The 18805-nt window shown below is 39.2% G+C and overlaps 1 protein-coding gene across 6 annotated transcripts in view; it reads left to right on the forward strand.

Annotated features, from left to right (window-relative positions):
• The window catches only part of PSMD14 (proteasome 26S subunit, non-ATPase 14), a 59237-nt gene that overhangs the window by 34369 nt on the left and 6063 nt on the right, over positions 1 to 18805 (forward strand). For all 6 annotated transcript variants that reach the window (XM_077936660.1, XM_028746969.2, XM_028746977.2 and 3 more), the window contains 3 exons: positions 12721 to 12828; positions 15619 to 15693; positions 18055 to 18180. In XM_077936660.1, the coding sequence (XP_077792786.1) occupies positions 12721 to 12828; positions 15619 to 15693; positions 18055 to 18180 (309 nt within the window). The remainder of the gene's footprint in view (positions 1 to 12720; positions 12829 to 15618; positions 15694 to 18054; positions 18181 to 18805) is intronic.

Consider the following 18805-nt stretch of genomic DNA (forward strand, 5'->3'; position numbering starts at 1 on the left):
ATCCAGACTCACCCTGGTCTACCTTTACCTTCTATTGTTAAGGGGGTCTTTATCACATGGCAGGGGTCCGACTCCCATGTAACACCCCCCCCAGTGCCTCCCCTTCAGAATTACCCCACTAGACTGGCCCATTCCTTTCTTTATTTGTCCCAACCCAGATAGCAGTTGCTGGTAACTAGGACCAGGTGGTGGTGGTCGCCCCCCCCCCCCCCGCCAGCCTTTTCTTTTTATTTTAAGCAGTCCGGGCAGCAATGGCTGCTTTGGGGGAGCAGAGATGGGTGTCGCTTGCAGCTGCCTCTCATTTGCTCCCCACATGCTCCCTGTTGTCCCCTCCTCCTGCAGCTTCAGACTGTTGGCCCCATATACATGATGCTGGTACTGCACTTTGGCCCTTCATCCTTGATGTCCACTTAGCTATAGAGGTAATTGTACAAGACATAGAGAGGGGTGAGGGAAAGACTTAATGGAATGGCAACATACAGAGAAACATTATTCTTGTGCTGTCGTAGGAAATGACACCTCCTTTTTTTCATCCAAGTGCCGACTCATGGGCGAACCATGATTGAAAGCTGAATATGGGTGAGCCCTCCGAATCAAAATCCTGAGCTGAAGAACTAACAATGGCTGGCAAATCTTGTACTCTGTGGGAGGTTTGGACTCCCACCATAAATAGTTCCCTCCTCCGGTTGGTTGTCATGGAGTGATTTTGGTTCTGCATCTACTGCTAGCTCTGGCCAGGTATTCTTACAATGAGTTCCATCTGTTGAAAGGGCTGTGTCCTTGTGAGCTAGATAGGACCCGGCCACTGCAATCCATTCTGCTTTCAGCTTGTACAGATGGGGCAGCCCACCTCTTGCTTGGCAAGGCGACTAGGTGCACTTTATGTCACTGCTACAAAATTTGCATTGGTTCCCTAAATGTTGCCATAGCAAAAGTCAAAGGGCAGATTCTAGTTTCAGAAAGCCATGAGCAGTGTGCTGTAGAAGCAGGAGCCCTTCCCCACAATTCCTGCCCTCTTCCCTGGCATCAACCTAGAGTTCCTTCAAAACACTGCCATCTTTGTGCCAAGTTCCAGTTTCAAAGGGTGCACAGGTAAGTGATCTTGTTTGCTGTTCCCTGGTTATGGAACTGACTGTCCCCTTGGAGACTTCCTGTAATTCAGTGCCTGAGGATCTTCCAGAAGTAGCTAAGGTTGTCTTTTGATGGCTACAATTCAGTCAGCGGGGTAAGCATTATCAGCTTCACTGTTATTTCTTGTAGCAGAACATAATTTATAGCACTGTTTGCCACAGTGCAGTAAGTTGTTCCTGTGTGGAGGCAGGGGAGAAGCAATAGTGGGTTTAGGAAAGTAGCCTTTCCAGGGGGCCTGTGCCAAGGCTTGAAGGCTGCAGACAGTTTTGCCTGAAAGCAGCCATTGTGGGTCACCACTGTACACTCTGAACCGTTCAACTAGTGCTGCCCCCTCTTTTATTTTTGCGTTTTGTGCTCCCCCCCACTGCTTCCTCTTTCCCACTGTTCCCTGTTAGTGGTTTCTGATCTTTTCAGTGCACTGTACCTTGCCCTATGGTTGTTTCCTTTTGCTCTCAAATGATGCCGCAGGGCTATCTTTCCCCTATCTCACAGTACATTTGCTAATACTTCTAAATCCTGCTTTCCTGTCATATTTTGTGCTTTTTCAGGTTCCAGTTTTTAAAAGAGTTTTTGTTTGTTTAAAATTTTGTCTGCTATATTGTAGCGTGCAATAAGTTTCTTCATGATGTAATTTGTTTTGGTGAGATTGTTGTAGATTCATCCACAGTGCTTTCCTGTATGTAAATTGCTTCACAGTTTAGGAGTGTTTACATGCAGAGTGTTAATCTATACACTGAATAGTGCCCTTTCTTAAGCATTTTATTCTTACCTTTCTTCAGTCTAACTGGCTTATTTGGACAAATACGGAGAGCTTAGTGAATTGGTTGAGAGAAATGCCAACAAAATCAAGAAAACTTAATGTTGATTTCTCTGGCCTCTCTGCATTACTGTGGGCTGTGTGACTGACACATTCAGATCCTCTGTAATGCAAGAAGATGACTTTGGCACAGATCTTTGGCTGCTTCTAAATGCAACTTCAGTTCTGTCAAGTTGACAACTTGGATCTGAAGCCTAACTCGTAAGCTCTCTTTTCAGTCATATCACAAATCCTCAACTCTAGTACTGACTCCAGTGTCTCGCTTTTCCCCACCCTCCATTATATTTCAGAGTGTTTTTAAGGAAGGAGTACAAAGCTTGTCAAAGACATTTGTCTTTGTAATATCAGCATGCTAGACTACCATCTTTGAGCAGTTATATAGATTGTATGCTTAAGGCACATTTCTGACATACATTAAAGCTAATTTCAGTAATACGGCAACTTACGTCTGAACATTTTTTTCTCTTAACCTCACAAATCTTAAACACATGAGTAGGTAAAGGTAAAATTAATCCTTGGAAACACTTCCAGAAATGAGCAGTTGCTCTCACCAGATTGAATGGTTTTAATGCCACTCTGTTCTGCCATGGTCAGACCACACTTGGAGAACTGCGTCCAGTTCTGGGTGCCAGTGTTTAAGAAGGATGTTGACAAACTGGGACATGTGCAGAGGAGGGCAACAAAGATGATCAAGGGATTGGAAGCAAAGCCTTATGAGGAATGCTTGAAGGATCTGGGTATGTTGAGCCTGGAAGAGAGGAGACAGAGGAGATATGATAGCCATCTTCAAATATCTTAAGGGCTGCCACATGGAAGATGGAGCAAGCTTATGCTTAGGAGAGTAGGACCCAAACCAATGGATTCTGACTAAACATCGGGAAGAACTTTCTGACAGTAAGAGCTGTTCGGCAGTGGAATAGTCTCCCTTGGGAGGTTGTGGACTCTCCTTCCTTGGAGGCTTTTAAGCAGAGGTTGGATGCCCATCTGTCATGGATGCTTTAGTTGAGATTCCTGCATTGCAGGGATTTGGACTAAATGACCCTCTAGGTCCCTTTCAACTCTACAGTTCTATGATTCTGTGGCATAGAAGCTGATGCAGATTGTGATGCTAGTTCACCTTGCACATGAAACAATGCATATATATATAGAGAGAGAGAGAGAGAGAAATACACATGCACAAGTGACGTAACCTAAATGTTAGCTTTGACGAGATATTCTCAACTAGATTACTGTTTGTCTCAGAACTCCATTCAGGTGATCCATGGAAAGGTTTTGGAACCGTCAAGAATTTCTGTCTCCAGCTCTGCACTTGATAGATTCTCTCCCCTGCCCCACAGATGATGGATAATCAAGACTGTTTTGATTAGGGCTGGATTATCGAACAGGCTAACAAGGCCCTAGCGTGGACCTAAGATTTTCATAATATGGTGTTGGTGCAGCCTATTAATTTTTCCCTTTGAAAAATCAGTTAAAGTGGCCTTTCTCAGCATCCTGGCTTAGGGCCTGTGGTTTTCATAATATGGCATTGGTATTGATACTGATACTGACACTGAAGAGATAAGCTCATTTTATTAAGTGGTCAGCAGAGACCCTAGCAATTTTAAAGTCGTCCATAGAGGGGGGAAATTAGAACTGCTGGCTTACGCCTTGTTAGAATGTGCCAACTTCACAAACCTTCTTTATGATAATAAACCTCAGACATGTACCAAGGGCATTTGCACAATTTACAGAACTACATCTAACAAGTGGCTTAATTCAAGTGATCAAACCATAGTTTGGATGATCACGAATAAGCCAGGGATTCACACATAGGCTCCTCACCCCATCCCATATGACGTGTGGCTTTTCCCCCCTGTTTATTTCTCCAGGGTCTGAATATGCAAAGTTTGGGAATCAGTTTCAGAAATCTGTTGGCGTGTTTCTGATTCTCCTTTTGGAAGGCAAGCACTTATCAGTTAGCTAATTCAGACATCGTAACAAACTATGGTTAGTGCTAAGTAGGTAATGGAGGAAACCATACGTGAGTAGCCTGGAAAAGGGGAAGGGAAGTATTGTGTTATTAGGAGGGGAATGAGGAAGTGCATGCAACTGGGGCTCATTTATGTTCCTCCAAACAGTGATTCCATGGTTTGGTCAATGATCTTAGTAGACTCAATGTGGGTTTCCTAAAGTGACCATTAGTAGCAAATTGCATTCCAGCACCAGTTTTATCTTCTGTCCTGTTAACTTTAACGTATGTATAATGCACATCTAAGAATTTTAAAAGGTTTTTTTATTTCATCTTTTACTATGTGAAGATGAGATGTGTGTTTGTCTTCTAGGAGCTGAAAATGAAATATCTTACTTAACAAATGCAATTTTTATGTGCTGAATAGTTTTCTTTAATGCAGTGGCACTCAATTAGTGCTATGCTTTAGATAAGCCAGTAGTGCTTGCTTGCTTAAATTCGAAGGGTTATTTCAGTTTATTTCCCTGCCCTAAACCAAAAAGTTCCAAGTAGACTTTTTGTTTAAAAGTATTAATTTTTAAATGCCTTTTACCATGGTGGATGTAGAATAATCCATCTATCTTCATTAAGGCATATAGCCTTGAAACTTGCGGTTTTTCTGTTTGTGGCTTAGAGATGCATGCCTTTGCTTGTCAAGATAAATGTATTATTCTGTAGCTGTCTCCCCTCCCAGTATGGGTATTCAGGTTGCATAGTAGACCTGACCCAAAGCAAACAAATTCTCCAAGGATAAAGAAATAAAATGTGCATACTCCTAGGAATCTCTTTTCCAGAGCTAAAATTGACATTTTTATAAATAATTTCCATCTAGCAGACCTCAAACTCACAATCACAGCAATTCAGTGATATGCATTTGGCATGAGTCAGTTTCTGTTCTTAGTGCTTTTCATTGGAAATGGCATAAAAAGTAAGATTTCTCTGAATTTTTTATGCTGTGGGCTTACAGGGGACCAAAGATGTTCTTCAGTTGTGGTTGTCTGAGTGTGCATCGCAGCATAAATAACGAAGTGGTCATAAACCTCAGCTGCGCTTCAAGGGTCATGTGTTCCATTTAATTTTTAAAGAATTTAGAAACCAACTAAGCAGTTGATAACAGGTCAGTTTCAGGTGATAAAAGAGATTTTAGATGGGACATTACTTCTTCTGCACCTAGCATAGCTACATTATATCCTTTGCAAAGAATTTCTTATGCATTATTATGTTTCTTCATAAAACTGTGGCATGAACAATAGCTAGATGACTGAATTGCAACACAATACATTTTTGAAAGAGCTTCTGTATGTTGTAGGGTTTGGTGGGGGGTTGTTGTTGTTTTTTGCTGGAAATATATGCCAGAAATAGCTTATTTTCTAAGTAACTGAACTGAATTAACTGATTGCAGTTAATCACCATAGATGTTAAATCTGTATTTGTAGCATGCCCTCCCCCTGAAATGTTGTTACCTCTGATTGTGTATGGATATTTTAAAAGGTTTTTTTATTTTTTAAAAAATACTTTCAAGTATATAAACACTTGTAAATGCTATAATTCCATTGGAAGGTCTTGGATTCTTAAAAAACAACAACAATATATTAGAAAATAGATTTTAAAAAGTAGTAAAAATATTCCCTTTACTGGTCTATAATTAATCATATTGAAAGAACTTATTAGGATGATAGCTTGTTAAATGAATTATTTCATGATTTGGATAAAATGTGTATAGATAGAAATTCAGTTGAATGCTAGATTTTGACAAAACAAGCAATATCATGGACCTTTGATCAGAGGACAGCTGTTGATACAAATATGGAATGTAGCTGTTTTTTCATACAGTTTTAAAACCAACACAGATGTATACATAGGTGCAGTTTTTAATTTGTATTGGCAGCTTCAAAATATTTAGTATCTATTTCTAAACATTGCAATTACTAAACGTGGTACTGAATTCCATGCATCCCACAAACTAATTATATTTGCAAGGTCAGAATGAATACACATATTCAGAAAAAAATATAAGGTTATATAAATGTGTCTTCTACTTGGCTGTTATATCACAGTTTGTTGATCTGGAGTATAATGTGTACAATTCACAAATTTGTCTGATAACAGAAAGTGGTGTGTGATTGTGTTTATTTTACTAACCAGTATATTCACAGCAATCACTTCCAAATATCTCTCCAGTAAAGATGTGTTAATTACAAAACAGACAAGGTCTTCTATTATATTAAAGCTACTAACAAGAAGACAGCAGGAATCACACATGTAAATAGCATCATCAACCCCTATTTTAGTCCTCTGTTTTGATCTGTGAGTTGCGCATAGACCAAAGGTGCTATTAAAGACTCACTGTATGAAATAGGCAGCATTATATGAACAAAATTTATTCAACAAGAAAACAGACCTTTAACATGAATTTAACAAGCCTGAGAAATTATAAACTATCATATGCTGCAGATTCATGCAGTGATAATAAACAAAAAAAAGGAAAGGAAGAGGTTTCCTTAAGCTAGCCAAACCGCTAATGGTTTTGTTATAAGCTGTCTACTGTTGAAGTGACCTCTGCAAAGTCTCAAGGCACTTGCACTAGGCAGGATTAAATCGTCCAGTTGGTGAAAAGAATTGCTGTATAGGACAACATGTAATAACAAAAAGCCACCTTGATCTGTATACTTTTTTTTTCACTTTGCTGTTACACAGAGCTCTTTATTCCCCCTTCTTAGGGAGAGGTAATTGTCATATAAGCCTTTAGGCTGCATTTTAATGCAATTATGCATTGTCATGGTCAGAAGAAATTTAGAGGTCTAAAGAACTCTCTCCAGTCCTTGCAAAAACGGAAGCGATATCAATTTATTTCCTCTTGAATTGACCCTTGTGAGATTGGCGTTCCAACTACTGTGTCCACAAAGTTTCCGCTGCTAAATATAAGGTGACTGCACTGCTGTCACCGCATCACAATGAAATTCAAAGTACACAAACCTAAAGAAGGCTTGAGCTACTGCATATATCGCAAGTGCTCACCAGGGCTTTATCCCTGAATCTTACTGTAGCATAATTAACACCTCCTTCATCCACTGCTCATTAGTGCACTGGACATTAATGAGCCTATTTATTTTGATACGATTATCTAAAGAAGGGACTCGTTTGTTCTTGCTGCGCAAAAAAAGCAATTATAAGATTGCATAGAAATCAAAATGTAGGGTGTGTTGCTGCATTTATGCTTTTTTATTGCATCCCAGATCTAATTTTAGGTTGCAGGTTGTTGAGCATGTTAGTTTTCCTTAAGACAGTTGCTATAGTGATCACAGTGAATTCCTTTAATCTTGGTGTAGTTAAAATATTCTTTTTCTCATTGGTTGTAATGATGCTGTTAAGTAGAAGCAAAATGTCACTCAAGTCATATTTTTGTCCAGTAGTTTATTAGAAATGACTCTTAATTCCAAATCAGATGCCCTTATGCATTTGCTGTCCCTAGGCATAAAAGCCAGTGCAGTTGTACCTCGGGTTAAGAACTTAATTCGTTCCGGAGGTCCTTTCTTAACCTGAAACTGTTCTTAACCTGAGGTGTGCTTTCGCTAATGGGGCCTCCTGCTGCTGCTGCGCCTCTGGCGTGCGATTTCCGTTCTTATCCTGGGGAAAGTTCTTAACCTGGAGCAACCACTTCCTGCTTAGCGGAGTTTGTAACCCGAAGCATCTGTAACCTGAAGCGTCTGTAACCCGAGGTACCACTGTATAATTTTCTCCAGGGACATATATCTGAGCACTGATTAACAGCACAAATAGGCAGACCACTGGTGATTATCGGAGACATAGAATTGCCTCTGTTTGAGGAGCAGCATGGAAATTGATTTGAAACAAAGCTATTGGATGAATGTCCAGGGTTCCCAAAGCGTTTGTGCTTGAATAGTTCCACCGCAAACCACTAGATGGCTAAAGGCATTTCCATAAACGTTGCCCAAATATGACCTTGTAAAACTGGGCCGCTGTAATCATAACACAGTTGTAAAACCTGATGCTTGGCCATTGATTCAGCATCATTTGCAGCAAGTGATTTTGAAAAGTGCATATGGAGCTCAAATACAAGTAGAAGCAATTTTGTTAGAAAACGCCATTGCAGTCTTGGATGGCTTCCATGTTTTCTAGTGGAGCAGTCAGAATCCATTCTAGGAGTGTAAGTGTTAGTACTCTAAAATATGAAGCACCTTTTGAATCTGATACCCTGCCAAGTAATTGTATCTTTATCCTCAGTGTAAATTCTTTATTTGTGTTGTTTCCTATCAAGTAAGCCTCTAGAGGACTGCAGTGTAGAATATTTAGTTATGTTTTTACTTACTTTTTATTTATACTCCCTTTTTTGCTGTGGTTGGGCATTTGCAGGTGTTCATAAATTAAAACATCTGGTTCAAATGCTGCTTCAAGAGTTTGGGAAACTGTTAAGAAACCAACGTTACATAAAAAATACTAGATTTATAACTGAAATTTAAAAGCTGGCGTCGATCTCTAAAATACTAAGGTTTTTTAGTTGCTGTAACCGTGTCAGACAGTTGCCTCAATCTGGGAAGGGAAATCTAGGCATGGGAATGACTTTTCACAGGGAGATCATCTTTCCAGGTTTCTACTGCATGCATAACAGGGCCAGGGGCACTAGCAACTGCTACACACACACACACACACACACACACACACACACACACAATTTATCAGAGGGGTACATGGCTGATATCTCCGCAGTGTCAGCTGTGACTTTATTTTCTTCCTTGTCAGTTGATCAGCCCTAATAGTACAGGAGATAAGAGGTGGAAAAGGAATAGTGTCTGAGAAGCAACAGCCACAAGGCTGTTGTGGTGGTGATTTGTTTAATTTATGACCCATCCTTCACCATAAAACACAAGAGTGGGTTACAACCATTTAAAATACAGTGTTAAAAACAGTTTAAAACCGTAAAAACAGTTTAAAACCATGCTGGTTTTAACCTTTAAAGCCCTATACGGCCTAGGACCCTCGTACCTACGGGACCGCCTCTCCTGGTATGTCCCACAAAAGAACTTATGGTCTGCAAATAAAAACATCCTGAAGATCCCAGGCCACAGAGAGGTTAGGCTGGCCTCAACTAGAGCCAGGGCTTTCTAGGCCGCGGCTCCAATCTGGTGGAACGCTCTGTCACAAGAGACTAGGGCCCTGCGGGACCTGACATCTTTACGCAGAGCGTGTAAGACAGAGCTGTTCCACCAGGCCTTTGGTCAGAGCGCAGCCTGACCCCCTCCTCTGGCAATCTGCACAGAATTTTGCTTAATGGTTGCCATCAATTTGATTTTAATTAATTTTTATAATGAAAGGTTTTTAGAATGCTGGATTATTTTGATTGTTGTTAGCCGCCCTGAGCCCAGCTTCAGATGGGGAGGGTGGGGTATAAATAAAATTTATTATTATTATTATTATTAGTCACAAGGATAGAGTGGGTCCTAAATATAAATATACAGATACGCTTCAGGTTACAGACTCCGCTAACCCAGAAATAGTACCTCGGGTGAAGAACTTTGCTTCAGGATGAGAACAGAAATCGTGCTCCGGCGGCGCGGTGGCAGCAGGAGGCCCCATTAGCTAAAGTGGTGCTTCAGGTTAAGAACAGTTTCAGGTTAAGAACGGACCTCCGGAACGAATTAAGTACTTAACCTGAGGTACCACTGTATATATATCTTGGGTGTCAAAGGCCAGGATAAGAGGTACATTTTTAGTATACATTGGAAACTGTATAGTGAAATTGCCAGATGGACCTCTGTGGGGAGGGAATTCCACAACTTAGGGGCTAATACTGAAAATACCCCCTCCTGGGCTGTTAAGCACCCAACCCCACCCCGGGTCCCAACCTCTTGGTACATATGCGCTTGGGGTTTTCTTATCAGGGTTATACAAAGCATCAAGCCACCTCTTACATACTCTCATTTCTTTCTTCTCTTTTTAGTTGCTAATGCTAGGAAGCACACAGTATATGCATATATTTGGATCTCACTGTCTGGGAATCTAAAGTAACTTTTTAAACCAGGTGGGGAACCCATCAAGTGAACGACAATGTTAGGTTAAAATTATGTATTTAATTAGGCCAGATAATCATAAGGATAGAAGGAATATGCAGGTATTATCCCCCCCCCCCAAAGAAACCCCACCAAATATTTTTGCCTTCAGTTACATCTTACATTGGACAACTTCAGTTACTCTGTGGTACTAATGTGCAAATAATAGTTCTTTTTTGCAGACTATCCAAAAGCAATGGCATACTGGTAACCTATTGGGCTTGGGGTGCAGGATAGTGCTAACCCCTTTCAAGAAGCAGCAGGGGGCTGAGCATGGTGTAAATCTACCTACTAACTCCTGAGTTTTCATTCATTTAATGCAAGTTCTAAAAAAATGTAAGACACCTTTGTCCCATACTGTTTGGGGACTTTTTCTTATAGAACTAATTCCCCAAACTTTATACTTTTGATGGTTTGCTGTTTGTATAAGGACACAGGTAGTTGCCTAAATCTGAGTCACATCAAAGATCCATCTAATTTAATATTGTCTACATAGACCTGAAGTGGCCCAGGGTTTCAGGCAGTTTTTTCTAGTCTTACCTAGAGATGCCAAGGATTGAATCTGGGACCCTTTGCCTGCAAACTGGTGTTCTTGCCCGTGAGCTACAGATGTCCCCTTTTGAGTTAATATCAGCCAACAGGGTTGCCACCCTTTATACGTCCTCCAGCAACCACATTAAGCTATGCAGGTTGCGAGCTGAAATGTAGAAGGGTTCTTCAGCTTCTCTTTTTCTCTAACTTCATGATGATGAGAGCTTTGTTAATTAGACAGGACTTAAACATTTGATGTGTCATTCATTAGCAAGTGCTTTAAAAAACTTTGGTTCAGGAGTACAATTTATGCTTTTAATTTTCTGAACAATAGAATCTATAGTTGATGCTTACAGTGCCGTAGGAAAATTCCTATTTGTAGCTGTGTTTGTTACTCATTGGCCTTATGGCAGTGCTTACAATGAAGAATGACTTGCATCACATAATATTCCAACAATATACTCTTGCATTTGTTATTTCTCTCTTCTGCCATGTAGGCATAAAGGATATGTAATCACCCAAAAGTTGTTTGTTCCACCCTCTGATCCAAACATTTTAAACTTTGTTTTCTGCCCTTTGGTACCCAGTTGAAAAGCAGAACCGAACAGCTTCTGTAGCTTAGGGATTGAAAGAAGATAACCTCTTGATTTGTTTTGCTAACCTCTGGATTTGTTTTTAGCTCTGCTTATTTCAGTTCTGTGGGGTCTCATTGGTAATTCTAACCTTTGAATCATTGGTTCTCCTTAGTCCACGCAGCTTTCCTACATTTTGGGAGGCCTCTTAAGAATGAGTCCTGGCTGCCTCTCTCCTGTGCTCTTCGCTTGGAGTCATAGTCTGATTCAAGCACTGCTTCCACGCAGAAAACATTTGCATTAGGAAGAAGCCTAAAAACTTTGAGTGGTTCCTCATCCCGTGCACATCCTATTTAACTTGCCACTGGCATTCCCCTAGTGGAGATGTGTGGTTGTGTGTTGATGCAATTGTCTGTTAGCATCATTTCCTAAGGGGCTCAGTGTAGATTTTTGCCATGCTATTCCTACAAAATTGTACAGCTGCAATGTGCTCCTTTCCTTCAACAAGCTTTGCACATTCCTAGTAAATAATCCTGCAAAATAGGCTACTGTTATTATCCTCTTACTATGGATGGAGAGCTAAGAATGTAGCTGGTAGTTGAGGTGAGATAAACTGGGGGTTTTAGACTCTCAGCTCACACTACACTACACTGGCGCTCTTTGCTTTGAGAAAAAGGAAAGTTGGATCACTGCTAAGCAAATCAGCTTGAAGGACTGAGCGCTGAATTGGAAACCAACTTGTCTCTAGCATTGTAGTCTTTTGTGTTGGTTGCCCCACATCAGAATTTGCAGTGTCTGTTTTGTACCCACTGGGTCCTTTCTGAAGGCTCCATAGGCAAAATCAAGAGTCGCCTTTATGGCTATGGTTTGAGAGCGCTTCAGGATTCAACAAAAATAAGTAAATAACAAAAAAAAAATACCTTCCCGAAAGTTGCCCACTGTATATTTACAGTTGTAAGTGACCTTGATTTTTGTTCCCTTCCCTTTTTTGGTTTTGCTTGGTTTTGCTCCTGGCCATGACACTGACAAGGTCGTCATAATCCGTCCGACAGTTTATAGCCTCTTTCCTACTTGCAGGGAGTAAAAAGCATCTGACTAGAAGGGAATACATGGGGAAAGTTCCTTGCTGACTATAATTTTGTTGTCATTTCAAGTATTCCAGTGGTATAATTGATGTGACAGGACTGGGCTTTAAACATGGTCCCTTAGCTTGTGCTCACTTTCAGATTTAGTTTCCCTGTCATTCAATTTGACTAGGTAAGATGTAGGTGACAAACATGTTTTTAAAGTTTGTGTGTGTGTGTGTGTGTGTGTGTGTGTGTGTGTGTGTGTGTGTAAACTTAAGCCATCAAAATAAGAGTGTATAAAACTTAATTTATTTTTCCCCAACTGCCCCAAAAATGTAGTAATTGGTGTCACTTTACAATACGCAACTGAGTTGGTGTGCTGATGGCAGAGACAGCAGGTGGTTCTTTTTTATTAATATTATAATTAAATAATTTTCTGGAGAAAGGCCAAAAACAGATGTGAGTTGATCGTGACTTCTCCACTGTTACTTGGTGCAATCGCTTGCATTTTCTACAAAGAATTGACTTTGGCGTCTTGTTTTTACAGGTTGTTATTGATGCTTTCAGATTGATCAATGCTAATATGATGGTCTTGGGACATGAACCAAGACAAACAACTTCAAATCTGGGTCACTTAAACAAGCCATCTATCCAGGTAAATTCAGTATTTGGTATATATGTGTCTATATATATTATTTATAATACATATTATTAATATTTGCATGCACACACACTTTTTTTTGTAAATGTAATCTTCATAACCCTATCTGATCACTGAGGTCATTAGACAAGGCCATCTTAGGGGTACCACATGTTTCTCATATTTGTCCTATCGTTACTTGGAGCAGGGTATTTAACAATAAAACTCCATCTTTATGGAACGTTCTTCCTCCTGAAATTAGATAGGTACCAACTGCAGTTTGTTTTTGTTTATCCAGGCATTCCTAGGTTGTTAATATCAGCTTTGTAGGCCACCAGCCTTTGTGTAAGTTGTTGAACTGTATTTTAAACATTTGTTAATTTTATATTTCATTTTATAGTACACTGCTTTGAGCATTTTGAATATGAAATGGTTTATAAATACAATAAATGACATTTATAAAATACTGACTCTTACTATAGAGATGCAATATTACAGCCAAAGTTGTTAAGAGATTTCATTTTGCATAAAGATCTATAGTGACTCATTTTTACGACTGCCATGCCCCTTGTTTTTCCAGAGATCACATGCAGATTTATCAGATTTTTATAGGTGTGTGTTAGAATAAATTATTTCCACATTGTTTTGTTTTAAACACTGATGCTTCTTCTGTTCTCTCTTTCTGTTGGTCCTAGTTTTTCATATAAGTGCTGGGTTCATAAGGGCAGTTCCATTGAATCATCAAATTAATTGCTTGGAATATCTCTGCTGACTTCAGTAGCTCTGCTAAACAAATCTGTACTTATGGGGTTATAGCTTGCCTCCATTAGCACTTCAATCTTAGCTCCTCAGAAAATAGGCCTTTTTGGACATTTCCCCATAACCTGAGATTTTATTTGCAGTGTGATCCAAAATACAAGTTGTGGGTGTGCAGGCATCCTCCCATGTTCTCTTTAACCGTGGGTAGAAGATGAAGGGGATAATTCATTCTCTCCAAAGTTGTGCATGTAAGAAGCTTACTAGTCAAGTTACATGCAATTTTTATGTATCTTGGGTTTTTTTAATGAATTTTTTTACTGTCTACAGTAAACCAATTAGCGAACTTTTGTAGTCGTAAGGCATATAATTTTTTAAAATAAAAACAAACACCCTATATTATTTTATCTTGTATGAATAATCTGGCATTTAGGACTACAGTTCTTGGAGTTGGATATAAACAGAGCTCCATACAGGAAGCTTCTTGTTTCTTAAACAAGCATTCCCTCATGAATGATTAATGCTTTGTCGCTATCATTCTCATGCTCTAATGACGATAATTTCAAAATATATATATATTATTTTTTTCTTTCAAAATGAAATTTAAAAGGCCCAGATAGTTGCCACAAAGAACCTTAATTATTTCTCCAAAGATTAATTACGGGAGCACCAATAGCAACATATGCTGTAAACACTGGACTTGCCTTGAAAACAGCATAGTACCACTGTTGAGCTGGAATCATAGCCTCCAGCATTTTCTCTCACCCTGGAGACTTCCTACCTAGTCATAGTCATAAACTCCTCAGACTTAAAACATATATTGGTAGCATGAATGCAGTAGCTTAACAAAATAGCGAGCAAACAAAAGAATGCTTGTTTAATAAGGTGGAAGTATATTACTCAATTTGAATCTGTGCAAACTGCAAACCATAATGAGTATGGAAGAACCCACTAATGTTTTTGATTGGGTGCAGGCAAGCCTGTGCTTGTCTGTTTCTAGAGAATATATTACTGGGCTTTTCAAGGCAGTATGTAATGACCTCTCCGGCAAGCCCCAAAGTGTCATGCTTCATTATTATTTTCTTTGAGAGAGTTTGGTAATACCTTGGTCTCAGATCAGCTGTTAAAAGCATTGCCAACCTTTGCAGGTTCTTTATTCCAAGCCCAAACCTAACAATTTGATTATTACAACATTCCTTCTAAATTACCATCCATTAATATGTGTCATTCCCTAGAAACAAGAATTCAAATAGTTATGTGTCTGTATGTGGAAGAACAGCTCTTGTCGTATAGGATTTTGTTGTAGCAGCTCCTACTGTCAAAGAGGCAAGCTGCTGTTTGGCTTCTAAAAGCGATTCTATCTTTTTAGCGATAGAAACTGTGGCACCAGAACAGGCAGAAAACCCTCTGTCCTTCAAAAAACAGCAAATCTCCGTTGAGGCTGTGGCTCTCCCTTGTGCAGATCTGATATTACTTTGGATCCTGGCCAGAAACAGTTATATGCATTTATTTAACTTCCATTTGAGACAAATACTCACATTAACTATTGTAGTGTGAAAATTGTCTGCTTTGCTTAAGGCCGTATTAAGATGGTATTTTACATAACTGCACCAAAATTAAAATTTTGATTGACAGAACAGGAGTTGTATCCAATGTTGGTCCTACTCAGGCTTGACTCATTGAAAATAATGAACATGTCTGCTTTGGGTCTATTAATTTCAGCAGGTCTGATCTGAGTATAACTTAGACACATCCTTACTAAAAGGATTAATCATCTCCTATACCTAGTTATAGTCCACTACTGGTACCCTTTGGAAATGTGTGTTTCATTTTGGATGCATTTCTAGCAAGATATAAAGTACAGCAAAATATGTAATTGGTGGCTATATGTTTGGGCAGCTCTGGATATGGAAACCTAAACAACTTTCAGGAAAGTTTTTCAAATAAGCTTACAGCTCAAGTCCATGTTTCTAGTCTTTAATCAGATTCTTGCATGTATTTAGTAGAAATTATCGGGTACATTTTATTTATTGCTTTTAAATGTTCTAGGCGTTAATTCATGGATTAAATAGACATTACTACTCCATTACCATCAACTACAGGAAGAATGAACTAGAACAGAAGGTAAGTTTTGTTCCTAGCGTATTTTGAAATGTTTGGGGTATTATTAAAAAAAATTGCTTGCAAATGGCTTAAATTGACATACAGCATGCTGCAGTGTTGTGATAAGAATTTTAATTTCTAATATCTTTTGTTGTCATTTATGTCACTCTCCCCCCACTGCCTTTATGTCATATGGTGAATGCATTGCCTTGCCCAAATGAACCTCAGCCTGAACTTCATTGTGGAATTCTACATTTTTTTCCAGAAGGCACCTGCATGCCTAACTAGTAAATGCTAAATAAGTTTTTGGTGAAAATCAGACTGTCTTAAGTCAATAATTTAGGAACATCTTTGTTTAAATTATGAAGGAAATGTGGCTATTTTTAAACCCACATATTTCTAAATGCTATTTTCCATTTCTTTGGTCCTGCATGTAGAGAATGAGGTATTCCCTAGGGTGTAGAACTTTTATAGATTACCACCAGTATCTTGAATTGTCTTTGAAAACAAGCAGATTGTGTAGTTGCTACAGTACAGAATGAATATATTTATGCCTTCCACTACCTGTGAGTGGCATGGTATAACATTCTGCAGTGGCTGAATATTCCAAAGAAATTTTCAGGACAGTCATATGTAAATTCTATTCCAAAATCAGTCCTCAAGTTTACAAAGTCATGAATGATGATGATGTCAAGGTCCTTGTTTCATGAAAACTTAAGTTTTGTATGATCCAATTAGAATTTTTCCTTAAACTTACTGAGGTAATATTGAGAGGCACACTTAAGTCGTTCAAAGCTGAACATAAGAATAACTGCTGGCAAGTTAATAATTCCTTGTTGTACATCATACTCTTTTGTTGTTGTTGTTTCATTACAACCAAAATCTTTTCTGTGCTTCAAATGATACAATAAAAAAGTTATCCTAGAATTCTATATACTGGTTTCTATATACTGCTAGTTTCCTTTCTGCCTTACAAAGTCTACTAATTTCCCCCAAATGCAGAATGTTATTGTATGGTATGACAGCAATAATAGATTCCACTTGGCTTGTTCATCACTGTCAGTAAATGTTTTTTAGTAGAATCTAGTTGGTGCCCTTGCAGTCACAGAAGAGCTTTGATCCAATTGATGCTTTCACAAATAGAAGAGACTGGGATTTTTGCTGATTTGCCCTTCCACCAAGTTCTAGAGAGTCCCCCAGCTCTCTGGAGCCAATTTTCAGTGTAAGGGGGATGTTGAGGACTGCAGGAGGGAATGGTTTGTTCTGTTATTACAAGCATCTACTGGATCAAAAGCACCAGTGTGCCAACTGGATTCTGCCCTTTAAGACAGCCTCTTTCTATGTCAAGTAACTCCCATGCTAGTTATTGGAGGGTATAGAAATTAAATAAAGGCTGTATTCAAAACATTACAGTTACATAGTTTTATTGACAAACAGAATCTATCCTTTGTCTTGCTTGGAACCATCTCATTAAAAGTGTGCAAGAACCAGATGACAAACTCTTTGCCAATTCAAAAAATTTAAAAAAGGAGAAATGAAATACTTTTGTGTTAGTGTTGGACCTTCTGTAATAGGCCTGTGCTTTCAAGACATTAAGAAACGTACAAATGAATGGTTCCTTTGGATCTTAGTTCCTGCAGAAAAACCTTTTCTCTCTCTCTGCTCTACATTTTGGAGTCTAGGCCTTAGAACTAACCTGAGGAGATTGTATTTTTGTTCATTACACTGCGAGCACTTTTGTAAAGGCGAGAACAGTAATTGCCAAGTGTGACAAAGAAGAGATTTTAGGATTCAGGGCTATTTCCATTAACATGTGAAGTCTTCACCTAGTGTGCAGGCATCCATTTCAGTCCAGTGTCCTTCTCTGCACATTCATGACTTCATTCTCATGACTGGGAATCGGACCTCTGCAATTCTGACACCAATTATGTATTGGAAGCTGATAGTCTGGCAGAATGCCTGAAACCACATGATCACAAACCATTTTTAGCACTCAATTGGGTCTTTATAAATCCCCCTGTGAGGGTGGGTTCAAGTTTTACAATTATCTTTTAGAGCAAACAATTTCTCTCTCATCAGATGATCTCCAATGGATACTCAACTCTGGGGTGAGGAGTCAACTTACAAAACAGAAAAATGATCTGTGATAGCCCCAGTTAATTCAGACTTGGCAGCAGTGTTCTAAGCACTTTCCGTCACCAAAAACTTTCCTGTCTCTTGCCATGTGTTGCTTCAAATCCTGATGGACATACAAAATCCTCATGATTCTTCACAGTTCAAAGTTTATTGCATAACTGAGGCCACAACTATTAATACCCAAACTCCTGCTCTCAGAGTAACCACTTCCACAATCAGTAATACATTGTTGACTTTCCTCACCAGATGTTGCTCAATTTGCATAAGAAGAGTTGGATGGAAGGTTTAACCCTTCAAGACTACAGTGAGCACTGCAAACTCAACGAGACAGTAGTGAAGGAAATGCTGGAATTAGCAAAGAACTACAACAAGGTACCACAGTATGCCTTTGCTTGAGTTGATGATAGTCTGTGGGTGCCCCAGACTCGTTTTTGCCTTTGGAATTCCAGATTCAGATATCCAGTCCACATGTACTGGTGGGATAGCTGTTCATCCTTTAAAAAACAAAGAATAAAAATCAGGGCACTTAGTACTGGAATTGGGGGCAAAAAAACCCAAACTGAAATGGCATTGTTGAACATTAAAAGTGTCTAAGAAGTGAGCATAAAATTGCCAGCCCTGCTGGCATCTGCTTTCTTGTTTAAAAAGCTAGGAAAGTGCACAACATAGACAGGCTTAGCCTTTATAATATATATATATATATATATATATATATATATATATATATATGTTGCGAACCTAGCGAGAGAGAAGGGCTTATCCCATCAGAAGCAAGATCCAATGATACCTGCGTGTTCCTTGCTAGTTGTGCCACTTCCTTCCATCCTCCAGTTGTCTCCCCCTCTATCAGAAGTTCGGCCCCTGCCCTGAAGAGTGTTTCCTTTTTCATGTCAGTCTGTGAAGGGTGGTGTACATTGTTAGCACTACAGATATAAATCCTACACTTCACAGACCACTTACAGTGGCAATGAAAGCACTGTTATACAGGGTGGGGGGT

This window comes from Podarcis muralis, chromosome 1 (genome assembly GCF_964188315.1).
Source record: "Podarcis muralis chromosome 1, rPodMur119.hap1.1, whole genome shotgun sequence".
Taxonomy (NCBI): Eukaryota; Metazoa; Chordata; class Lepidosauria; order Squamata; family Lacertidae; genus Podarcis; species Podarcis muralis.